Source organism: Lonchura striata, chromosome 9, assembly GCF_046129695.1.
Source record: "Lonchura striata isolate bLonStr1 chromosome 9, bLonStr1.mat, whole genome shotgun sequence".
NCBI lineage: Eukaryota > Metazoa > Chordata > Aves > Passeriformes > Estrildidae > Lonchura > Lonchura striata.
In genome coordinates this window covers 22,473,723-22,500,545 of record NC_134611.1, presented here as the reverse complement: position 1 = coordinate 22,500,545, position 26,823 = coordinate 22,473,723, and the positions used below count along the sequence as shown (strand labels likewise).

The window sequence follows — 26,823 nt, the reverse complement described above, 5'->3', positions numbered from 1 at the left end:
TTTCACATATCTGATCAAACAATAAGATATGCTCAGGATAAATACTATGTATTGACAAGTTTTTAAAATATAAATAAATATACTAAACTTATTGGGTTGAGCTATGTTAAGGAATCTGATTTTAAACTTTATGATGGACTCTTTTGTTAACACGTAACTACAATGTATCTCCAAACCTGCTGCCATAAATGTGTCTGGCAAACCGTAGAGCAAAGATGAAGAATGATTTTCTTGTAAAATCACAGAATCACACAAGAATACATGGAGGTGTTTAAGGAAAGACTGGATGTGGAATTTAGTGCCGTGGTCTAGCTGCCGTGGTGGTGTTCGACCATAGGTTGGATTCAGTGATTTCAGGAGTCCTTTCCAGCCTAACTGATGCTGCGCTTCTGCGATTCCATGTTGAGATCTCTCCCGCCCGGCCAATAGCGGCGCTCAGTGGGCCTGCTCGGGCCCGTCCGAGCCGCTGGCAGCGTCGGGGCCGCTTTCCGCCGGCTCCGTGAGGGGACGGACAGGGGCACCTGCGGAGCTCCCCGGCGCCGTGCACCGTCGTACAGGTGTGTGCGTCGGAGAGGGGCCCGCGGTGGCTCCCGCCCCGCAGGAGGCGGGGGAGAGAGCGTGGAGGGTTCCTTGACTAATCCCGGCCGCGGGAGCCGTCCGGGGGTCGAGCAATTCCCTTCCCCGCCGGTCCGGCGCGGCCGCTGCTCCCGGGGCGGGGCGAGGCGGGGCCGCCGCTGCCGCCGCCACGCTCCGCCCGCCCGCCGCTCGAGCCGGTGCCCGCTCTGGAGCCGCTGCCGGAGCGGCGGGCCGGGCCCGCGCTGCCCTGCCCCGCTCTTCTGCCCTGCCCTGGCCGCGCTCCCCGCCGGGCTGACCGCGCTCCCGGGCGCCGCTGAGCCGCCCCCGCCCGCGGTGGATGCCGCCGGGGAGCGGGCGGAGCGCGCCGCCGGGGAGAGGGGCTGCCGCGGCCGCCGGAGCCCACGTACATGCGAGTGCCCTCTCCGCTCACCAGCATGCTTTACTTCCAGATGGTGATCATGGCAGGGACCGTGATGCTGGCTTATTACTTCGAGTACACGGACACCTTCACCGTCAACGTGCAAGGCTTCTTCTGCTACGAGGGCGCGTACCGAAAGCCCTACCCGGGCCCGGAGGACCGCAGCGCCGTGCCGCCGGTGCTCCTCTACTCGCTGACCGCAGGCGTGCCCGTGCTGGTGGTAAGCAGGAGCCGCCGTGCCCGCACTCCGGTGCCGGGCCGGGCCGGGCCGGGGCAGTGCCGCGGGTCCCGGCCGGAGCAGTGCCGCGGGTCCCGGCCGGAGCAGTGCCGCGGGTCCCGGCCGGGGCAGTGCCGCCGGTCCCGGCGGGCGGGGACCCTCCGCGCTCCCGGGACCGCGGCCCGGCCCCGGGGCCCGGCGGGCAGCGCTGCCGGCCCCAGCCCCTGCCCCACCGTGCCCACCGCGCCTCTCAAGTTTATTTTTAGCTCCGGTTTATGTAACTGCCGGTGCCTGTATTTCCAGCCCCGTGCGACTCCTTTTGGTAAAAAATTGCCCTTTTCGAAACGCGCGTCGCTTGCACATAGATGGGCAACCTGAGGAAAGGCCGGTTTTAGCACCCACTTACTGATGTGTCATCCGGTACTAATTAGAAAATCCCTCTTATCAGTTTTGTTTTCTAAAAGTCAACTGGTACGTGCAAGGAGCAGGGAGCAGTTTTACTTGGTTTAGTTGTCTCTATATGTCACAGTTACTGATGTGTGTGCAAACGAAACCTGTGTCTCTAATTGAACATGATCTTCTGTCAATCAGTTTTAAACAGGTGTGTCTAAAAAGTGATTTATTTAATCGATTTTCTATGGGGATCTCTTTTTTTAGAAAACAGCTAAGAGAAAGCTTTTTAGAAAAGCAGTGAGATTCCTTTCAAGCTGTTGAAGATACTCTTTGTGTTGTCAGATAAGGAGGGCATCAGCATCATTCAGTGATCCCTCACCACACTGAGGAGGAAAGACCTAGAGGGGAACGTTTGACTATTGGGGATGGATTATATATGGATTTACCAGGTGCATGCACAGTTACACATACAGAAAGCCCTTGTAAAGAGTTGATTTTAATCAACTGTAAGCATTAGAATAATAAAAGAATGCAATAAGAAGAGGCCTTTTAAGATAGCACTTATTTTTTTATCACAATAATTCATTTTCAGGAAAATGTAACAAAATAGAAGTAGAAAAAGCCTCATCAGGGTATGGCTATGGTAATCCCAGGCACAATTTTGCTTTTGTAGCATCATGAGATCTCAGATGGTATCAAATATAAAACCTTATGGTCAGGATCAGCCTTAGTATTGAAACTTGGTTCTCTTTTTAATTTTTTTTTTTCTCCTAAGGAATTCAACCTCTTCATTTGGCAAAACCAGTTATGTAGCATTTTGGCTTTGTTTGGTTCCTTTGATTTGAACGTCAGTTACTTGATCACTTTATTGACCACACTTGACCACTGTTTATTCTTTTGAAACCCTAATACTGTTGTGATTCTAAAAGGGAATTTTTGTTTGGGTTTTTTGGTTTTTTTTGCTGCTCTTTCTCTGATGTTGGCATGTGATGTTTGCTTTGCTTTTAATTTTTTTTTTTTTTTTTGTCTCAGGAATTTATAAAGATTATGTCAGATATTCATGTTGAGCATCTCTTTTTCCTAGTATGTGTCAGCAAGATGGATTGGTAGTTTCCATTCATTTCCTGGATGCTAGATGGTTACGTCAGAGCAATCTCCATGACATTTTGGGTTGGCAGTCTTGTAATTAGCCTTGCTAAAAAGATAATAATAGAATTTAATGATACTTAACTGTGTTTCATCTCCCAGTCACTAGTCTTTTGGGCAGATGACATACTTTGGAATGTCAGGGCATGAAAAACCACATTGTAGATGCCTGTGTTTCACTTTTTTAAAAAAGTATTTTTATTTCATTTTATTAAACAAAATATTCAGCTCCTGGGAGTCTCATTAATTCAACAGCATTAAGTCTAATAATTTAACTTTATTAAATAGATGGATTTTTCAGATTTTGCAGAGTTTTGTTCTGATTTGCCTTGAGCAATCCTCTTGTACTTTGTGTTTACTTGGGATGGCACTTACTCAGTTGTGCAGAACATGTACATTACCTTTGCTTGTTCTTTTCATTGAATGGAGTGGTGAAAGTAAGATTTCTTCACCAAAAGAACTTCTATGTTTTCAGCTGTAGTAGATTTCAGAGATTAGGTTCTCTTCTATTTCATTTATTTCTTGTCTATGATATTTTGGACATACATGTTCTGTGTAATCTTGTTTCTGTAGATGAAATATAAGAATGAATCATGTAACATAGACCTATTTTGGTCTGTAAAGTCTACATGCAAATGTAGACTAGTGAGGGAAATAGATTTCTGTGAATGCAGTTTCACATTTTTTCCCCACAATGAGTATTGTCCTTGAACACAGGATTTTAAATACTATAATTTATGAGGGTTTTTTAAAAAATCCTTTTTGTTCCCTGCTTGTTTGGTGAATGGGATTAATGCTTTTTCTGGAGTTTTGACATAGAGCAACAGAATATTTACTTTGGTGTTCACATCAACTGAGGTTTTTTTGAGTGATTGGACTTATTAAATTGGAACCATAGAGTACTTCAAGATAAGCTAGGTTATCTTAATGTGACTCAATTAATGACTCCGTTGCATTGAGCTTGAAAGAAGTCACTCATAAAAAAAGGTTTTTCTAATGATTGACCTTTCTGCATGCCTCCTAGTAGAAAACTAAAAAAGTAAAGTACCAGTAGCAGGACCTTTCTTGATGAGCACCTCATCAGCAGCAGGTCTCTGGCTGCTGTGAGGCTGTCCCGTGGCTGCTCATCCAAAACCCCTGTGCCACATCAGGCCATTGGGTTGGGCTGAGTGTCTGCTCACAGGGCAGCCACAGGCATGTGCTGACACCTAAATAACAACCTGTGTCATCTGACAGGGATGTACTGTGAGTGTTGTGTTCATCCTGACATTTTCTGGTTAGTCTTTAAAATGCTGCTTCCTGCTCATACATTCCTGCAGCCCTGGTGCAGCATTGCTGCCAGGCTTTCGTTCCTGAGTCAATCTGCTTCCTCAGCCCATCTGCCCCGTGCCATCCAGGGACAGATGCAGCTGGCTGGCAAGGCACAGGTGCTCACAAGTGTGATCTGAGAAGTGCACTCCCAGTGCAGAAGCAGACACTGTTTGATCTACTGCAATGCTTGACCTTTTAATGGGGTTTTGGCTTGTTTGGGATTTTGTGTGTATGTGTTTCTTTTTTGTTTGTTTGTTTTTGTTTGATTTAGTTTTTTGTTCTTATTGAGGATTTTCTTTTTGTTGTTGTTGTTTGTTATAATGGTATTTTTAAAAAAAAATTATCTTTGAATCAAGTGCTCTCATATGGGAAAGGGAAACAGACTGAAGGAAAGAAGTTTTGTACTCTGTACTTGAGACTTACTGGGTTTGTATGTCTACAATCTTTGGTCAAGTAATTACCATGTATTTACCAAATATTTGTTCAACTGTGATTTGGTGGGCAGCTGGACTAGATGATTATTGTAGGTCTCTCCCAGATGAACTATTGCATTCTAAATATCTCATAGGTTGTGTAGGATCTAGTAAGGAGTCAAATTGTGCTATTCCCTTTGGCTGTAACAAATTTATTGTCTGCTACGATGTCTCTGCTTGAAGCCCCTGCAGAGTTGCCTGGAGAAGATGTGGCAGCCTGGTCCCTGGGCTTGAGCAGCCTGGCCTGTGGAAGGTGTGCCTGCCCATGGTGGGTGGGCTGGAGCTAGAGGAGCTTTAGGAGCCCCTCCGACCCAAACCATTCTATGAGTCACAGGTATTGCAGCAGCTGTAGGGAAACTTGTAGAGGAATCCAGCAATTTTGTTGTAGGATGAGAAGAGCTGTTTTGTTGGGGTTTTTTTGGTTTTTTTTTTTTTTTTCCATCTGGTTTCCTAGCTTTTATGTATGTTCCATGAAATGAAGATACATTATCATGTTGGTTTTCTCTGGATTAGTCTAACGGGTGTAGGCACTGTTTCTTATCTGCCAAATCTGTACTTCATGAGTTCTTCTACTGGAGAATTTTGAGGGCTCAAACACTTGCTTTTGTTTAGTCTGTTTTTAAAAAAGTCCTGAAAACAATTGCAGCTTAACATATAATAAAATATATGGTCTGTTCCAGTGTTAGACTTTTATTTGTCGAAGGTCTCCTAGGTTATACTTTTAGGCACAGGTAATTACTTGAATGAGTAGATAAGTTTGCATAAGGAGCATTTGGACAAGCAGTAAAATATTTTAAAAAATGTGGATGAGGTGGAAATTGCAATAAGAAGAGTGGAAAAGTCCTAAGTGTGGTATTCTGTGAGGGAAGACTGAGACCTGGGCAGAGGTGGTGCCCCTTTTTCCCCTTTGTCTTTGTGACTCAGATTTGGAAGAGTACCAATGGCTCTGTGCTCCCATCTTTTTACTGTCCATAGCACTAATACCCTGACATCTCTGATATACTGAGGAATTCTCAATACATGGTTTATTTTTTTTTTTTTTTTTTTTTGGTTTTTTTTAATCTTAAAGTCAAATGTGAAGGTGACAGGAAATAGGTTCTTGATTTGAGTCTACTCAAATATGTAATAAGCATAGAGCTGCCAGTTGAGGGCTCAGTGCTATTTAAGCCATTTCCCAGAGTGCCAGTTCTTGCTCAGTGGGCTGGTTGCTTTTTTAAACTTGTTATGACAGATGTAGCTTGGGAAATACACGTCAGTCTAATCCTTTAGCTTCCAGTAGAAATCTTTTCTAGAACAGTGAGGCTAGTGTCTCATGTTTTCAAAATCTATAGAATGATAGTTCTACATTGTTTCTTTCTGGTAGATATTAATAATTTTGACCTCTTTAAAATACTTTGAAGTACAATCAAGGATTCCTTTAGTGATTCCGCATGCTAATATGGATGATTTAAAATATCAAAACTGTTTAAACAATAAAAGGTATAAAATGTGATGTATTGGACCTAAGATGTATGCTGACTGCCATATAAAAGCCAAGAGGAAATACTGATACATTTTCATTAACATATGTAAACAGTTTGATTATGCAAATGGTGTTTGTTTTTATTTCCAAGTAAAAAATATATGTTTATAGTACTTATCTATAAAATGTACATTTCTATTTGCTTAGGTGAGTTCCTAGCATATTTGTATTTTCTCTGAAAACCAGTTAAAGACTAATTTGTTTTAGGTTAATACATTTAATGTCATAACTGAAAAAAATATTTGCCATTTAGAGATGAAGTATTGTATTATCTCTTTTCTTTTTTTAGTGGACTGGAGGAATCTCTAGATTAGGCATATCCCAAACAAGGAATGGATGTCAAAAACCAGACATTCATAAGCCTTGAGCTTAGCTTTAGTCAGTAACTTTTTCCTTTGAGGAGGAAATTTTGAATCCTGGCAAAAGAAAGACTATAAAGTGAAAGATTCAATATAATTGCTCTTGTATCAAATTTACTGTACCCTCATACTTGGGAAAAAAGAAGATCATTCTGTGAAAATTGAGAAAAAGAAGCTACCTTTTGAAGTATCTGCACAGTTTTCCTAGGTCTGCTTTCTTCTTCACTGTGTTTGCTGTCTTAATAGCTCCAGGTCTGAGCAGCTCAAGAGCAATTGAAGAATATGCAGAGAGCTGAAGGAGATGGAACACTTGATTCCAGCACACAGATCTAGGTGATGTGACTGGACACCTCCCATCTCAGTCTTCCTTTCTGGACCTGCTAGTACCTATTTTCCTTCTGACATCTGTGATTCTATGTACTGTGGCATCAGGGACTGATCAGATTTTATCAGGCTGAGTTCTCAAAACTCTCCTGGCAGAGAAGCTTTTAGTTAACCTCTAGTTCACTGAAACTATTCTACTAGTGTGTAACTTAGTGCCATACATGGAAAGGGGTTCTGGATTAGATTGTGATATCTGGGACATTAAAATACTCAATTGTCTGTTATAAGGTGAGGAAAAGCATAATCTAGTATTAAAGTTCTGAAAATATTTCTGTGACTTTGCTGTGCCTCATGCCTAAGCTGTTTCTTCATTCCTCACCTTAATCAGAAAAAGCCACTACCTTCACAAGTATTCCTTCAATCTACTTTAGGGTGATAATTTTTCTACTTCATGGCTAGTACCAAGTTATGGACACATTGACAGTATTGGAAAAAAACTAAAGCACAGAGACTTTGTGAGAATCCACTGGAGTACTGCATCCAGCTGTGGGGATGCAGAGGCAAGAAAACCATGGACCTGCTGGAGTGAGTCCAGAGAAGGATCACAAAGGAGATCAAGGGGCTGGAGCATGTCTCCTGTGGACACAGGATGAGAGACCTGAGGTTGTTCAGCTTGGAGAAGAGAAGGCTTTGGAAGGACCTTAAAACACCTTCCACTACATCAAGGTGTTCTTGTTTCCTACAGGAAAGCTGGAGAGGGAGTTTTTGTGAGGGCTCATAGTGATAAGGACAAGGGTTTAAACTGAAAGGGTGTGGATTTAGAATAGATGTTAGGAGGAAATTCTTCACTATGAGGGTGTTGTGACACTGGAACAGGTTGCCCAGGAAAACTGTGGTTTTCCCATCCCTAAAATTGTTCAAGGCCAGGTTGGATGGGGCTTTGAGAAACCTGGTTGAAGGACTGAGAACCAGATGATCTTTAAGGGTCCCTTCCAACTGAGGCCATCCTATGATCCTAAGAATTGAACAGACTTTTCTCCTGGTCTGCTACTTGAAGAAGAAGTGACCTCTGTGCATCCTGAAGGAAATTAAAGTGTTTTGTCATTTCTTCTAGAGAAGAATCAAGGAAGCTTGATAAATAATGCAAGGATGAGCAGTTGCCAGCAGCTGTGTTACAGAGCAAAAAAATCCCAAGGGTATGTAGCAAGGTATTCAAGTTTTCAGTTTTATGTACTACTTACCGAGAAATCTAAGGAATTACCCAGCAAGGTATGCATTCTATCCTAGTGCTCTTTTTCTGGGAACAGTGAACTTTTATTATGATATCTGAACCTCTCATGATACTGTTTTTGATAAGACAGTGATAAAACAACAGAAAATTAAAGTCTTACATCCTGACTTGTATGAATTGGGTAGACTAGGCAGCCTCTGAAATCAAATAGAAATGGTTTTGAGAAACTAGTTAGCTAATCAAAGAAAATACTTCCAGGATTATTGAAATAAGTTATATATCAAAAAGCTAAAGCTTTTTAGCTTTATGTGCCTTTCTCTTGCTAGCACATTTTTCAGCTGTTAAAACTTAACATGAATAAGGAATTGCCAGAATACTTTTTAGTCTGGGATCACATTGTTCTTGCAGGCTCATTTGGTACCTGTTGTCATAGCTCTGTTTCAACTCGTGTGCACAGCTGTAACTTCTTTTCTTGATAGGTTTCTTCCATTCCCACGTGTTTGTGGGAAAGATATAAAACCTGCTGCCTTTGTTTTTGTTTGTTTTGTTGTTTATTTTTTTTTTTTATATGCAAATGCTGGGGACTTCAGGAAGCTACTTTTTTGGGGAGGAGGATTGACCTTGCCTGGAATGCAGGAGATTAAAGCTAAGGGACAGTTTACTTCATGCTCTTCCTTTGTGAATGGATAATTGCTTTTCAGCTCTAGTTAAGAATAAAAAAATAAATCGTGCTGTTAGGTCTGCAGTAACTTTGTGTACCAGATGCCAGTATTGGCCTGTTGGGACACATAGCAAGACAAATACATGATTTGATAGTCTGATGCTGGTTTTATCTCAGCATTAAACCACTAATCCAACAGAGCTATAACCTGGAGAAACAATTAAAAATTCAGAACTACTGTGTGCTTTCTTGGGAATTCTTCTTTATCTGTCTGTCTTCCTGTTGTGCTGTGATGCCTTACATGAACGGTGCCTGCAGAAGTTATGTTTGTACTTCCACTTGAATGTATTTCTGCTGTGCTTAGTATGCATGTGATTTACAAACACTAACAATATCGAGGCCATATGCTTCATCCTTTGATGGGCTCTCTGGAAGTAAAGTGGCAAGCAGATGTGAACAAGGCAGGCAGGGTTCTGTTTGCAACAGCTGAATGCCTGCTTGTCCTACAAACGATGCACTTATGTTTAAGTGAGAAATTGTTAATCCAACTAATCCTGAGTGATTAAGGAGTTTGTATCATTGTTTATAATCTAAAATAGTAGGCTTGAAGTAATAATCAGTTTTTCAGCTAAACAATTCTTGCTCATTGTACATCATGCAGGATTGAGGAGATGGGTGTCCATATGATATATAATAAATGGCAGCCAAAGTAGGATTGTAAGTAGCTTTAGCTGTGTTTTTCAGCCTTAAAAGCAGAGTGATGTTTAAAAAGCTTTATATGCTCTTGCAGCATCTCTCAGATACACCAAAGTGCATGATGGCCCAGCTTTCATCATACATGGTTATTTATTTAGCAGAGATGTGGTTACCTCACAGATTGCAACTAGAAAGTCCAGCTGAAGTGGGTATACCATATCTCTGGCACTCAAAAGGTTGTACATGAGACTGCTTTAAGGAGGAATGTCTTTTGAAAACAAAGTCCTTTGTGTTTGCACATAGTACAGTGACCATGGTATTGGACAGTGACTAGGAAAGCAGTTCTAGCACTTGCTATCTCTGATGGGCAAACTGCCTTTGCTAAGAGTGTTTCTATTTGCCTGTGGATGAGAATATATTTATTTTTAATGTAAAATGCTAGTTGCAGTAGAAAAATGACTGTATGTATTAAGGCTTTTTAGAATCTATTAGTTTAAAAAATTGTTCAGTACCGATTCAAAACTGACTTTTAATTCTGGATGCCACTTCCTGGGGTATGAGGCACCATGAAAACCTTCCTGGTTTTACAGTATGAAAACCGGGGTTGTGGATTCCACTTCTGGTTGCCAGTCTGGATAACATATTATCTATAATTCTGTGTGTATTGTGTAAATGTATTATAAATATTAATTGTCTAATTATTATACATTGTATATTTATATGAAAATTTCATTAACCATATGCACTTGCTAATATGCATATTATAAATTATAAATGTAGTATAGCTATGTTTTAAAAATATTTTCTTTGTCTGCTGTTATTTCTTCTTGCCTCTCATCCATGTCAGGTTAAAGAGTATGTATGAAGGCATTTGGAGTTCTTAGTTTTCTAAATAATTATTAAGAAAAAAGCAGCTACCAAGAACAGAAGTCAGCCTAACAATATTCTGCTATTCAGATTTTATTTTTTTCTTTCTCTATACAGCATATTGAAACACCTGTTGTTTTAGGTTGGTAGGTTTCATGCTGTCTGTAAAAAGCATCAGTCATACATTTTATTTTTTATCATTCAAATTTTGAGTAATATTTTGGGAATTTCTTTGATCAATGTATAGTTTAGCTCTTTATAAGTGCTAAATATAAGAATCAGTAAGTGGAACTCAGCTTCCCAGTATAGTTATTTTGGGTAATAATAGGGATTTCTGTGACCTGTCTGTAGCAGTTTAGGGCTCTGACTTGACTGAATTAATTCTACTTAAAGATTTCATAATCACAGGCCAGCTGAGTTGTGATAACCAACAACATGAACTTGCAGCCCGTAGGGAGCATGAGGTGAAGTATTTGAGCTTGACCTGCTTTAATCAGGACTTGGCTCAGGATGTGTTGGTTTTTTGGGTTTTAGAGAGTGTGTGCACAGGCTGTCCATGACAGGGCTCTGCTGAGAAAAGGAACCTCCAGGGTGTGATGGCTCATGGCTGAGCCTGACCTACCAAGTTCAGGTCTGTGCAGGAGTTCAGCTCTGTGCAGAACGATGCGTGGACATACCCAAGCTTTGGCATATATTAACAGTACTTTGATCATACTTGCACAGATTGAGCCAGATGGCCAGAGCCTCTTCACTGCTCAGTTCCTGCTTTTCCTGTTCCTGTGAGGAGTGTCCTTGGCCCTCAAGGCTCTGCCATGAGGCCGGTCCTGAGGCTACTGCCATCATGCATTCCAAGTGCACAGATGTGAGTCTGAGCATCTGACAGGCCCAGGGGAGCACTGGGGAGCTTGGGCTGCATTAGGCTGTGGGCCATAAGTGTGTTCCATGTGGATGGTGTGGGGACATTCCAGCTGCTAGCATGGGCCCCTTTGCCAAGTGCTCACGCTTGACCGAAGTCAGGGCTTCAGTCAGTCACAGGGACTCTTTCCAGGCATTTAGCAAAGGCAGATGAGATTTGTAGGCAGACTGACCTTGGGCCATGTGAGTGGTTTGGGGCATCTGCAGCTGGCAGAATGAATGTACAGAGCTGGGCTGTGAGCTCTGTCAGGCTTTCGCTTGGTAAAGGGATCTGACCACTCAAGCAGGATGGACACATAGCTATTGATGTCCAGCTGTCAAATGGTAGTTGTGAAATTAGGCTTCTCTGTAAAGCACTAGGAGATCTGTGCACAATCAGTTATACCAGAGCTAGATTGTAAATTTGTTATCTTGGTATTCTTAATGAATTGTCTTGGTATTGATAGAGTTTAATCCTGTGCTATTTGAATCACAAGGGTTTCCTGAGGTTGAGTGCTGTGTGTGAATGAGTTTGGTGCTGATAGAATCTTTTTCTGGAACTACATTCATTTTAGTTAGTTGGTACTGCAGCTTTACTTGGTATTTCTTTTGTTTCTGAATTGATAGTGATTGTTGTGTGATTAGGAGTAGATGGAAATAATAGAGTAGAGACTATTTCTTTAAAAAACTAAGTATGTTTACATATGCAAGTGTGTATGCACAATGTGTTGCCAGAAAAAAAGTCATGTTTACATGGTTGATTGTATCCATAGTTTAGTTCACATGTACTTTTAATCTTGAATAACAATGGCAAAAATATAATGCCTCAAAGAATTTATTCATTTACACCAGAATACTTAAATTGTTATCACAATTTATGTGATATGTGTGCAAGCACCATTCATTGCAGCACACTTTGAACTTCTCTTTGTAGTAATTTAAATTGCTCCAATAATGAGATTGCATCCAAACCTGGCTAAAAAAGGGTTTGTGCATTTATATAAAAGTTTGTATTTTATATAATATCCTTTATTGTCTTCACAGAGAAGACCAAAACCCAGCTATTATAAAGTCTGCTTTAAAGACAGTCAGTGTCGGAGCTTCACAAGATCTAAAAATTTTAAATAGACTCATTCATCCTTAGAACACTTCTCTCACCACTTGAGTTTTTTTCAAGATATTTGATAAAGCCAGTAGCATATTTACTGTTATTTTAGAGATCTGTGCAAAGGAAATGATCCTTGTTAGGGTAAACCATTATGCACTATTTCATGAGTGGAAAGAGATACAGTCACATATTGAAGAAGAGTAACTGGGTTTACTTCAGCCAATAGACTTTGCAATTAGTTTTGAGAATACCATTGCATGCCTTAAAGAGCTGTTTTTATGCTCTGCTGTCTTCACAGCAAAGTATACAATCTCCCCTCTGTCTTGTAGGCATTTCCTGTACTAGGAAATTTTTGCTGAAATTTCCCACTCTTGCTACTCCTGTTTCAGCTTGTTGGCTGCTGTGCCAATGAGGGCACTTGGGACTTCCTCTTAATTCAAGCACTGCATTGTGTAAACTTCTAAACAGGGTCAGACAACATAGTGTTGCCAGCTGCACATCTGCAGCCATCTGGATTTGTGGCAGGAGCAGTAAAATAGACGTTGTGTAGCAGAGTTGAAAGAGTGACAAAAGTGGTGCAAATCATATTTGCAGAAAACCCACCATAGAGAAACCCACCATAAAGAAAATCCACCATACTTGATCTACAGAATATACAGTATCATTATTGAAAGTCTTTCTACTTGTGTACTTATCAAATAAAGATAAACGGGATATGCTACTGCTATGCAATGTTTTGGGAAAAACTTGCTGGCTAATTCATTCCCATTGCATTGTTAAGAGCAGGGATAAGTCATTATTAAAGCTCATAAACAAGTCTCTACCCCACTTGTATGACATCATTAAGAGTCTGTTTCTAATAAATATCACTTCAGTATCTTAATTTATTATAATAACTTTCCTAAGGAGAAATAATTGCACACTCTGAAATGACAGCTTTCAGTTCTGAGGAGGAGATGCAGGGGGACTGGTCACCCATTGTTTTGTATCTGAACTTGCTAGTTGTTCGGGGTAAGGCTAGAGGAGCTTCTGACCTCTCTTCTTTTGGATCCTTTCTCTCTGACCAGCATCTCTAGTGACTGTTCTGGGAATAACATCATGAGTTTGCCTGGTCAGTGAAGCTTGAAAAGTTAACTTCTGTAGAGTCATTCTCTTTGACTGTGTTACTCAAGTGTCAGTGCAAGGTCTCTGCTTTTTCTCTGCTTGAAAGTTTCTGTTTGGTCACTTGTTTCCTGGATCTCAGAGGCACTAGAAGTGTGAATTAATACTATCAGGGTTTGTTACTCAGTAATTTTACTGCTGGTTTTATGCTGAATGCACATATTTTTTACAAGTAACCCTAATGTGATACAGTGCAGAATAAGTCATAGTTTTAGACCAAATATTTAAAACATACAGACATGAAGTATATTAGAAGAATGACTTATAATTTAATATGTTTAGGAGTGGGCATTGCATTTTTTGACTTATCTTTCTGATTTATCTGACCTGTTAAACCTCTTTCTCAAATACTTGATACTGCTTCACTGTAAAATTGTTTTCCTAGTTTTGTTTTATTTTTCTTGTGACAATATTCATATATCTAAGACCTATTTCCTGACTTTGGATGAGGTATTGCTCTTAATCTAGAGTGTCATAGCCTTCACAGCTAATCCAGCTCCTGTTGAAGTTAGTGAGGTTACTACCTTGGATTTCAACTAGAAAAGGTTATGACCTTGATATATTTAATTTGTTGGCAATTACACTGTAGCCTAAGGTAATGGTAAAGGGAGAGGCCATTGTTAGTACGAGTGGAACTACTTATGTGATTATAAAGAGAGCTATTTTATTTTGAAGGTAATTTTAATAAAAAGCTTAGAATTCTTTTATTGAGCCATCTACTTAAATTTATCATTATGAATAAAATACTAGTTGATAATGATAAACATAAGTAATAAACCAGTTGTGTCTATGTTTTGTAGATATACATATTTTGCCACAAAATCCAGAAATTTTTTGTGGAATTTTACAGGTAGTGATCCTACATACAGCATGTTTTTTCTCACAGCTCTATTAAAACACAGGGTACTTACTCTGTTCCAGTGTTTGGTTCTCCATTTTCCTTTGTTTGATGGCAATGGCAGTTCAGTGAAAGTGGCTTTCCTTGAACTGATCTCTGGCATAATATATCTGCAAAACATATCTGGCCTTGAGTAGAAGTGAGCTAGAAGTAAGACATGGAAAAAGCGAGAAATACAGATAGTCTCCTTCTCCTGAGCCTCTGAGAACAGTTGGCTACAGTCATATACTGACTGTAAAACCCTACTTTGTGACTGGAATCTTTAAGAGATGCCTTTTATGTAATCAGATTTTATTCAAACAGGGATGAAAGGCCATTTATGCTGAATTTTGCAATTGAATGTTCATCCTGGGTAGAAAAGCGCAGTTGCATAAATCACGTAAGGCTTAAAATACAGAGTAACATTGCTGTTGGAAATGATCACTGGTATGGGTGTCAGATGCATTGGTATTGTGTTTATCAAGGAGTCATGTTTTCAATATGTACAGAAGGGTTAGGACACCAGTCTGCCTCAGCAGACAGAGCAATGTACAATTTTCTTGGCCAGGGAAGAAACAACAGAGTCCATCAAGGCCAGGTCATAAAGAACCAGTATTCTCCACGTGTCACTTGACACTTGAAGTCCAATGGAAGACTTCCTTGATTCAGCTGAGTGCAGAGATGAGCATATATAAAATTAATCTTCTAACAGAGAAGATAAATCAAAAACCTTTGAACATTTTGTTTTTCCTTCACAAATACCACAGTATCTTAAAGATTGAAGTTAAGTGCTTAAGAAAAATGATAAATTTTGATGTAAAATTCTTTTTCAAACTCCTTAATGAAATAATTCTATTTAGCAACAGCCTTTGTCATGAATCCACCAGAGATCAGGAAACTAAAATCATATTACAACTTATTTTCCTAAGAAGGTGTGTTTGTGAAGTGTGGAATTCGCAAACTTTACATAATGGCATCCTTGCTTTGTAAAAAGAAAATGAGTACAATTTTAAAACTGTAACAATTTCCTATGATAACCTTATTTGGAGCATTTGAGCCTAAAGTAACTTCACAATTTGAGATGTGAATTTATGGCTTTAGAAGGCAGTTTTGAATTAATTTTTCTCTCTTCCCCTCAGCATTTACTAGGATTTTTTTAGATGTAGAGATTTTCTCTAGTTAACATTTTTTTTCCTTGCTTTTTAATGTTACCTTTTAAAATTAGAAAAGCTTGATGCATGGGCAAGAATTCTCACAAATGTCTCTTATCTACTACCTCTTGCAATATGTTCAGCAAGAATACTTGTGTTAGTATTGCCAGCATTTGGATAGTTTTAGAGCCAGCTGCCAGACACTTACTTGGACCCCAGACTGCCACATTAGCGTTCCTGAGCGTGTTCTTCACATTCTGGCCATTTCTAATTGCCTGGAGAGCTGCAGTGCAGAACAGCTGCATGTTCTCCATCTCACAGTGGTACGAAAGGTTCAGCAGACGTGAGCAGGAGCTGCAATGGCAAACACAGCAGTGGAGAGGGCTGAAGGCAGAGCTGGGTGTGGAGGGCAGGGCAGGAGCTGCAATGGCAAACACAGCAGTGGAGAGGGCTGAAGGCAGAGCTGGGTGTGGAGGGCAGGGCAGGAGCTGCAATGGCAAACACAGCAGTGGAGAGGGCTGAAGGCAGAGCTGGGTGTGGAGGGAAGCCCAGCAGGGTGGGCACACCCCTGGGCTGTGTGCTCAGTGCTCAGTCCTGGAGGATCGAGTGCCATGCAAGGCCCTGCTCTCATGTGCCACCAGTTGTGGTCCTCTGGTGATGGCACAAGGCCTTCTACTAGTTACTCTCAGGACAGCAGGGCATGGTAACTGTTTCTCTGAATGACTTTTTACATGACCAACCTTTGCTCTGGCATGGTGTGATTTCAGCCCTGGTGCTGCTCTGCAGGGGCTTTGCCCATCAGACACCACAGATGGACTCCAGAGGAGATGCCATTGGCACACATGATCAATTGCTCAGCTAAAAAAGGAAGCTCTTAAGAGACTCTGTACTTCAATATATTTAACTTTTTTCCTCTCATGTGGTCATAAATGAAGACAATTCAATGAATGATGAAGTTGTCCATATGTCTGTGATTATGTTCTCATGTGGTTCATTTCTGGCTTCCTGCTTATAAATGCTTGGCTACCATGTGCCTCTTGCTTTCAAATACCACTAAAGTCTTTGTGAAGAAAGCAGCCTTTACCATTGTTACATACTGAGTATATCTACAATGTATTAAAAAGGGAAATAAAGAATATTTGTTCATATCAAAAGCAACATTGCTGTTAAATACCATATAGCCTTACTCCACACTACAAAGAACTAAGTAATGCAGATAATATTTCACTATTAGATATGTAATATTTTAACGTTATTTTTCTTTTTTTTTAAGTGGACATGACCAAATATAATGAATTTTAGTATTCAAAAAAAAAAAATACGGGGAGTACATATTTTTAAAACAAAATTTGCAGGCTCAAAAAGGTTGCATATTTTTTTCAAAATCTTTCTTTAGAAAAAGCAGTTTTCTTTTTTACATCATTTCTGTAGACCTTTAGAAGTTGCTATGTACTACGGTCCTATATCCTCATGTTGAATGAAAGAGGGGATATTTTCTATTTAATCAATACCACACAGATTTATCTAGGATTTATTTTTTCATTTTCTGCAGAGCTACTGGTCATTTCTTACTATAGAAAATGTACTTCTCTGAAAATTGACCAGGACATTTGCTGTCAGTTTAAGCAAGCAAGAAGCAATAAGAACAAAAAACCCACAAAGAAAATGGCCTCAAGGGAAAGCTCTGCATAATGAGCTTGAAAATGCTACTGCTGGAAATACTGTTGCTGCTTTTCCTGCCAGGGATGTCACCTCACTCAACAATTTTAGCTTCAAGTGGAGAGTGGAGCTTTACTTTCAGCATCACTAAAGGCCAAGGTTTATGCTGCTGGATTTCCCAAACTGAGGCCACTGTGCTCATTGGTACATGGATGGCATTTCTAAAGAGGAAATAGGCCAAGAATAGCCCGTGGTCTCAAAAGTTAAAAAGACAAGGTAAAGAGCAGGAATAACAAAGCATATAGAAGACATATTTTTAGAAGAGATCTGCACCACACTAAGTGGGAACTCATAAATTAATAGGGAGGCCATGCAATTTAATTGATAACAATTTTCTAGAGATATGTAAATAATTCCCAAGATTTTTAGCTCAATTTCCTACCTTCCTTTCTTGCCTGGTAAAGGAAGAACAAGGAAATTCGTTCTAGAGAAAAAAGCAAAGCTATGGACTGCCTGAGTTGCTGATTCCCCCAAGGTTATTTCTTGAAAATGGTCTCATAGAAGCCTTGGTTACTGCTAAAGTCATGCTTAAATGGGAGAAACATAATGAATGAAACGAAGTCAGAAGAGAAACTACAATGCACAGTATTGTAAATGATCTTCACTTGATGAGTTGAGCACATGGATGAATATTTAGTGGTCTTTTTAATGCAGTAATCACTTTTCAGTGTTACTCATCTATCTAAGTGGTTGCTGTAGTTACAGCATAACCCTGAGAATTGGCAGAGAGGGAATTGTGTATTCTTTGACATTCTCTAGCCTGTGTGAAATATTTCTTGAACATTTGTGTAGCCTAAAGTACATTTTAGCTGGAAAGGTCTATGACTGTATACACAGAAAATTATTTCCTAATCTCAAATATAGATTATCAGCTTTACATTTCAGGATTTATCTTGTTTAAACATATTCATGTACTCTCAGATATCTTGTCATGCAAGTGAATATTTAATCGCACTTGAGTCATGGGGCATTATAGGGAGTTATGTGAAATATATGAAAATGTAGGCCATAAAGTAAACCTCATTATTATTTTAAGAAGTGCAGATTTAAGGTCATTTATTTATATAGGTGCTGGCTGTTGTAAAGCATAGGAGACACTAGGGGAGGTTTGTTTATGGAGTCAGTTTACTGAAAAATCAACAAATGTCAGAGCTGCTCTAGCTCTAATATTTGGAGTGAGTCAGGCTTGACATTCTGAGTTGAAAAGAATGCAGAATTTAGAACCAAGTTAAGAATATACTGGATAGAAGGGAAAATTAGATTTTTTTTATTGACATAGAGCGCTAAAACTAGGCACAGCTTGCCTGGATTCAGAAAAATGACTAATACAGACAAAACCTGGACTTGGGAGGAGGGAATCAATGGAAGGAATGTGTGCAACATGCTATAAGAATCCTAAGAAGAAAACAAGGAAAGGGACGGGTATTAGGTAGTTGATAGAAAATGCATTAAATGTATTACTAGTATAAACTTGCCATGAAAATCAATCAGCTAATATATTAATATGGAGTGAAGAGGTGAAATAAGAAGAAATATTAATTTTAGATCTCATCTCTCTCAAATTCTATTCCTGGCTGTCAAATGGATTGTCACATCACAGACAGGATATGATTGCCATGGAGATGGTTCCAAGAACTTCTGTAATTTCATTTTTGCTGGGTTAATATTTTTTATATGCTTCCATAAGAGTAAGTGATCATCCTTGTCTTGTTCCTTGTTGCAACACTTATGTACACTGTTTTTATCTAAGGACTCTGCAAGTTGTTTGTACATATGTTCTTCAGAATACTGGAGAGCCTGCACTTTGTACTGTCAGACTTCACATGAAAATTGTTCTTCTCCTTATATACTGGAGCTGTATGTCAAAATGGAAGGATGGCCTAAGGGAAGGATGGCCTCCCCTGCTTTTAACAACTGTTAAAATATTTGTGAGCTAAGAATTTTAATACATACCTTTGGGAAATTTGTACAGTGATCTGAAGTAGTATGACCCAGGTAGAATAAGGTAAAAGATGCTTCTAATATCCTCTCTTTTTTATTGCAATTGTATTTCTGTACCTGAACTTGTGTAGTTTTGTCCTGAACTTTGTGTAGTTTTTGTGTTTATATTGTCAGAACATTCAGATTCTCCATTGCAATCTTTAACTGCCAGTTTTGGAATATTCCATAAACTTTTTGCCCCAAGAGTTAGAGAAGGACACAAATAATTCTGTTAAATTAAATGTCATTTGTTGGCTGGTTACAACTCGCATATACAGTGGAAGGGGTAATGGTGGTTCCTGTGCCAGCAAGAATGCAGAAATTGCTCTTTCCAGGAATATACCAAGCATGCAATTGCTGTAAAGTGCAGAGGAGATACTGCTTTCCTTTTCCTCTGCCCTGTAGAGCTGATTATTTCCAGTGATGCTGGAGAGAAGGGGAAGGAATTGTACTGGGAAGAAGAATTTCTCCTGCGATTTATTGAGATTGAAAAGGATTTTTTCTTCCATTTCTGAAGCATCAATAGGCTGATTATTAAGATGAGCAGTGCTTGTGCTGAAGGATGGAGGAAGGAGAACAGCTTTAGCTGAGCTGCCAGTACAGAAAAATAAAGAAGCTGTATTTATTGCCAAATTCTAGAAGGATTCTATCAAAGCGAATCCAGGGAAGCATAGAGATGAATGCCTTGTGTGCTCAATGACTCCTATTACTTCTGACAGGAGAGCACGCGGCCTTCTGTAGCAGAAGTTTTGTCTTCAGCCGAATTCCACATCCTTCTGACCTTTGCACCTACATGCCCACCCTTAGGGTATTCTTGTTCAGCTAAGAACTTGAATGCTGCTATTCTTGGAACAGAGGGTTTTCTTCATACAGGTCACCATCAAAGACAGGAAATGTAACAAGGAAAAACTCGTGGCAGCAGCAAAGATCTAGATGCAGCCGATGAAGACATTGCTGGAAGTGAGAATCTCTTTTCCTATAACTGAACAAGCAGTTCTCTCTTTAGTAAACGCCAGCTTCCCTACCAGGCAAGAAGACAACCTTTATTCTTAGATCAGCAGATTCAGTCTCTGCTCAGAGCTGGAGAGTTGAGCTTGCTGGCACTCTGGGTGTTCTTGCAAAAGGTTGAGCACTGTATCTCACAGATGCTTCCTTTGTGCTGAATTCTGCTGTTTCCTGGAGTTTCAAAATCTGTAAAAATTTTACTGAAATCTATTGAGTTTAGCAGAAAGAATTGAAGGCAGAATCTGACTCTACTCAGGTTGTCAAGTCCATGAGAGGAAAGAAAAGCATTACTGTGACTCACAGTATTAGTGTTTCTGTTCTCACCTTTATGTATCACATTAAAACTGATAATTTTGGTATTTTTTTTCATGAGAGCTATAGGGATCACTGGGCTGAATTCTTCTTCTCATAAATTGAATGATCTTTAATTCAAGGTTGAATTATTTTTCATGTTACTAATTATAGATGAAGAAATTGTACTTTACTGGGATGGAAATTTGCTTGCATCACAACAGAGAGAGGGTATTTGTTAGTTCAGGTATTGAAATTTCTGTTTTATCTAAAAATTCCACTAGGATCTGAAGCCAGTCTAAAGTAATAGATAATGACTGTTTTGGTGGCATATTAAATTTTGCTTTTTACATACTTGCCTCCAGAGTTGTTTTTGCTACTTGTGCCACATTACTTATAGGTAGCACTTTCCTCCACAATTTAGCCCAAGGGTATTTGCATAATGTACAAACAGCTAAGGAGTTTCATTAATTGCATCCTTCTTGTTGACAACAAAATATGCACGTTGGCCAGTCCCCACAGGTTATTTTATTTATTTTGTAGAACTGTTCAGACCTATTGTGATATATGAAAAGAATTCTATTTTCCTGGTAGGGCAAAGGTTTAGAAAAATCTTGGCAATTAATCAGATTTGATAGCATTATTGCTTGTATTTGTGGAGTATTAAGATTTCACTTTGGTAGTCTTCAATCTTGTTGATCAAAGTGTGAGGTACCTGTCAATAAGCTTTAAGTTTTTCATGTAGAGGAGTGAAAGGGCCTTGCCTGTGAGTCCCACAGTGAATCAAGATTAGAATCCAGTGGTCAGTTTGTGATCCTTCTGCTCTGCTTTTAAATTATCCCTGCCATAAAGCTTCGTATCATATATCTGCTTAAAGTCTTGGCTTTGGCTATCAAGTCTCAATCCATAATTGTAGTGAGTATGTTAAAGGTCATACTTTGTTTTACAGGTAAATACATAACCTAGAGAAGATATTTTAGATTCAAAATACATTTTTTCTCATTTGGTGATTTTTATGGTTTCTTGCCAGCCATAATGTGAATGATATATAGACATTGAGAACTTAATTTATTTTGGTGGAGTGAATATGAAACAGGCCATTCTTAATGTTAAAATATCAGTGGTGACACTTTGTTCAAGCATGAGGAACAGAGCTAAAGCCAGACTTGATAAATTTAGCTAGCAAAATGTGAATCAAACCCTGTTAAGTACATCCTGGCAAACCAAACCTCTGATGTGAACAGGAGCTCTATTAGGATTTTTTTTCCCCCTTTCTCTCTATCATAGCCCAAAATATAACACTCAACCCTGCAAAGTGCTGAGTGTCAGTGAATGCCATGTGGGAGCTGAAATATTCAGCATCTTGCAGGATTAGGCCTTTACTTTGGTCCAGATCTTGGGCATTATGTGATCTGTTGTTCTTGAACTAATAGATCTTTCTCTTTCCCCTCATCCTGAAAACTAGGTTATGTTATATTGACTACAAATCTGGTTGTAATAATGTATTCTCTTCTAAGGCAAATAAAGTAAAGCAAGCCATAAGGCATATATATCCCTCATAAGAAGATTAATGTACAGAACTTGATTCACTTATGCTGCCTTTTGTGCTGGTTTGGTCTTGTTTCTTTAAGATGAGATGTCTGTCTCTGTAATATTAGTGTATTTTACTTGCTGTAATCTGATGCACCATTTCTCTCCCCTTTTTTCTTCTCCCCTAAGATTATCGTTGGAGAAACTGCAGTCTTTTGTCTACAGTTAGCTACAAAGGATTTTGAAAACCAAGAGAAAACAATATTAACTGGAGACTGTTGCTATATAAATCCACTGGTGCGCAGGACCATCCGATTCCTTGGTATGAGCAAAATTACTGCTTTCATTTTCTGAATGGTGAGAGTGATCACTTATGTCTTAATTTTGACCTGCGGAAAATATTCAGATAACTGTATAATGTTTAGTGTGTAGTCTTAACTCAGGTGCAGTTTTCCTTTTAGGTAGCAAATGAAGCTTTTTGGGAGTTTGGATTAAAAAACAGTTGCAGAAACAGCAATAAAAGTAGAAAAAAGCTGGGATCACTTGGGGAGAAAAACAACCAGCAGGCCTGAAGTGGGGTGAAGTGTAGAAAGGTGGTATCCTTATGACATATCTATAGCTGATAGTAAACACACACACACCCCAAAATTGAGGAGATTGGGATATAAATTGTTTGAAGCCAAGGCAATTTGGCTGCTTTCTTAATTTGGATATTGTATTATAGTCTCTAGCAGAAAACTGTGCAAAATCCATGCTACATTGGTTTTAGCTGAAACTCCCCCATTGACTTTAGTAGCTATGAGATGCCATATTTTCTGTTTAGTTCATTCTAAATGTGTTTGGAGGGGGAAGTCCCACCACTCCAAATGTGTATTGGACATTTCCAGATGCTGCTTTTTAATACATATAGGGATGCCATAGCAGGGCTCAGTTCTGCTGTTTTCTTCTCTCTCGTGGCTGCATCTGAAGGAAACAGCTGGAGGAATGAAGCCTTGGGGCAGCTAATCCTGCTGTGTGCCCCAGTCTCAGGGGGAGGGAGGGCATGTGCAGCTGTGTCTCTATTTGCAGTGTTTGTGTTGCAACTGTGCCTGCCTTCCCAGAGTGTGATTGCTCCCTGTAAGCAAACTGTCTTGTATAGGTTTGGAGGAGGTGCAGAGTGATGATGAGGAGCTCCTCCCACTCCAGTTTACTCTCTGTGTAATCAGTGCCTGAGTTTTTTTCCCCATCCTTTCTTTCCTCACAGAAGCAAAAAAAAAAAAAAAAAAAAAAAATTAGATAGGGGCGGCAGGAGTGGACAAAGGCTTCTCTGCTGTTCCAGCAGATGAGGCATTGCTACCCATTGTGTTCCCCCAGAGTGATGTGTCCACCTGTGTTGTGCAGTGCCCACCCTTGGGACTTGTTGGAAGGTCCTTCTGTGAAATGACATGGCCAGGCACAATGTGCTGCAATGTGCTGCTCAGCAGAGTCTAGCATCTTGGGAGGAATTAACATCAGTGTGACATTGCTGACCAGCAGGATCCCAGAAATCAGCCTTGGTCCCCTAGCTTTGCTAAAAAAAATCCTGACCTTTACAACTGTATGTTTCTGTGGAATAAACTCTGTGTTTATGTCTGCTGTGATGTTGATCCATTTAAGTCCTCATAATGCCCCATGAAACTGGGATTTTCCAGAACTCACCCTATATTCACAGTGAATTGGAGTATGGGAAAGGTAAGGTGATTTACCCATGGAAATACAGGGGGAAATCTATAGCTCAGGTGGAATTGGAACAAGCATTCACTGGCTTGGCTTGTCAGTCAGGCTGCTGTGTTTGCATGTTCTTCCAGAGCTCAATTTCTATTTACACCAGGATAGAGAGAGACCTCAGAATGGCAGAAATCTTTTTGAAGTAATCAGATACATGCATTTAGGTTCTAATGAATGAGTATATGAACTTAATGCTTTGCTGATATATCTGATTAAAAAAACTCTTTTGCATAAGTAGTTCCTCAAATATATAAATCTTTAGCTCACTTTGTTGATGTTGTGATTAATATGCCATGCATAGAGATTTACCCAATAGCAGGCAGATGAAGACAACTGGTGCATGGCAATATTGAATTATTCAGTACTTTAGATTCTTTACAGCTGCAAGGGAGGGAAAAAAAGGTTTTTCCAGTGTGTGTTATGACTTCACAAGTTACTTCTCCATCAGGATCTGACATTGGTTTTCAAGCAGATTTATTGGGTGAAGAATTTCCCTCTGTCACTTCTGTTTAGTGAACATGGGCAAAAGTTAGGTACCAGTAAAGCCAGCTACCCCAAACAGGGGATATGCATGGCTGTGGGGCCTAGGAAAGCAGGCTACTTGCACAAGGGGTAAGTGTTCTTATGAAAGATGGGAGAGACATCAGGCATGTGCAGTGTTGCTGCTGCAGTTTGTAGGAAAATACCATCTCCAGCATGAGCCATAGTCTTTAGGGTAAAGTACAGGGGAGGATTTTTCATGTTATTGAATGGAAGAAGCTGGTCTACTGCTGTGATAAATACTATAAATTGTCAGGAAATTTAACTCTTTGTTTCCCTCTTCAGGAATTTATGCATTTGGACTGTTTGCTACGGACATCTTTGTAAATGCTGGACAAGTAGTAACAGGGAATCTTGCACCCCATTTTCTTGCACTTTGTAAACCCAACTATACAGCACTTGGATGTAAACAGTATACCCAATTCATCAGTAGCGTACATGCCTGTACTGGAAATCCAGACCTTATCATGAAAGCCAGAAAGACTTTCCCATCCAAAGAAGCAGCGTTAAGCATATATGCAGCTATGTATCTGGCTGTAAGTATATTATATTATTTAACATCACTATACTTTTGAGAACAAATGGCTGGCACTGTGAGGGGGAGGAGGGAGGAATGGGGCAGAAGATAAGGCCCAAAATTGGCTGATTTTCTGCATGCAAACCTTCTGTGGGTTACTGTGAGAATGATTCATTTGGCTTAATTCTGACAAGGTGTAGTGGTTTCTGAGCCTTGAAAACCAAGAGAATGCTAAGACAGGACAAGTTGTCCATAAAGGTTATAATTTATGGATTTAGGATACCCAGTTCCTTGGTTTACTTTTCTCCATTTCCAGGGTGCGTGGGACAATCCTTTGCTGCATGCTAAGGAGTAAGGGTAAGGATTTCCTCTGACTTGTAGTGGTACCTCTCCATCTTTTAACCCAGTGCAGATCAATAGAATCACACATGGCCATATTCTTTGGTGAGGTGAAGCAGAAGGTTGAGCTAAATGTATGTCTGATCCCTGCATGTTTCTCAATATCCCTGTGTTAGTATCAGAATTGGTATTTATAGGTACCTCATGCAAAGTCAGTTTGGCTCTTATTGTGCAATAAAGTGGGCTACAAGACAATGCACCCTTTTTTCCCCTCTCTCCTCTCTTTTACAGAGAGTGATGAACAGCACTGGGATAAAACCTGGCATTGACTGCCTGGATTAGAGCTGTTGCATAGGGTGTGGAGGGGCAGGGGAGAGGAAGAGTCACCATTTAGTCTCACTCAAGTAGCTCTGGCGTAGTTTGGAGTGTGTGTCATTCTAGTCTTAAGCAGGAGCAAGCACATCTTGTTCCTTTGCTGGGGACAGTTCTCCCCAGCAGATGAGTGTGGGAGTGTCTTACCTGACTTGTGCTGGGACTCACAGCCCTGTGCAGCCCTTTGGATGAGCCCAGGGCTGCCTTCACAGTGTCAGTGGGAAACTAGGCAGGTGTGTGGAGCTTTGTGGTCATTGCAGGAGGAAGCCCGTGCATTCCCTCAGTGTTTGAACAGTGGCCTGCCCATAGGTGTATGTATGTGTATACATGCACATGTAGATACACATGTGTGTGAGTGTGTATTGCTTTTGAGCACATGCCAATTAAGCCAGCTTTTAACTGATCTAGAATCTGATACTTGACAACATGGCAAAGATCCCAACCTCAATATGTCAACTCAGTGCTTCTACACAGTGTTTTAGAACCAGTTGCTTAATATCTGCAGCACTGATGGTAACATTTACAGGTTCCTTGTGAGCAATGTCTGTTAAAGAGATGTTGATCATCAGTTAGCACAGGCAAATGTTTGCAAATAAGAGATGAAAAATAATATTTTATTCTAACTTGAGGCAAGTACAAGTCTTCTTCTAGTATTGTCTTTATTTGGGGAGATATCTAAGGATGAAACATTCTAAATTTGATGCAAGCTATTTTCGAAAATACTCAGAATTTTTTACTTTAATTGCTCCTGTATTTCTCATCCATCTGTAAAGTTTGATTTCTACTGTTGCCAAGAGTCAGAGTAACTAGGAAACCAGCTATTCAGCTACTGCAAAGCAGGAAGTAAAATAGTATGAATACATTTTAAAAACAAAAAGCAGACATCAGTAAGGTTTAATACCTAATATAAGTGGCTTTTGACATGAGCAAGAATACTCGATGCAAACCTTGTCTATGGTCAATATACAGTTAGCAATATAAAAAATTAAAGCTGCTGAGATCCATTTCATTACTATTTGCTCTTTCAGTAACTATAGAAATGAATATATCCTATGTCATTACTCCTGCAAGGTGCTTGACACTGGTATTATTTAACTATAGCATTATTAACTACTCTCAGACTTCTGTGTTCCTGTAGTAGCTACTTGTTACAATATTGTCAGGTTTGCTGTTTTGGTGGGTTTTTTTCCTTAAATTATAAGCATGGATGAAGCTAAAGATACTGTTTATTACGCTCCAAGGGGAAAAAAATTCAATGTTTCAATATTTGAGGTCATGTCCTTACACTGCCATGATGTTTATCAGGATAGTTGGCCCTAAGTAACAATTTTCTCATCACTGTTCACTGGAGTAGAAGATTTAAAACAGTAGCCTAGTCTTTCTATGAGCCATGCTACAA

General features: G+C 39.8%; 1 protein-coding gene across 1 annotated transcript in view; it reads left to right on the top strand.

The window, feature by feature from the left end:
• The first annotated feature begins 888 nt into the window (after positions 1–888).
• PLPPR5 (phospholipid phosphatase related 5) overlaps positions 889–26,823 on the top strand; it is a 43,864-nt gene continuing 17,929 nt past the window's right edge. The window contains exons 1-3 of the mRNA XM_021525397.2: positions 889–1,214; positions 22,100–22,232; positions 24,482–24,732. Of these exons, the coding sequence (XP_021381072.1) occupies positions 984–1,214; positions 22,100–22,232; positions 24,482–24,732 (615 nt within the window). The 5' untranslated portion in view covers positions 889–983. The remainder of the gene's footprint in view (positions 1,215–22,099; positions 22,233–24,481; positions 24,733–26,823) is intronic.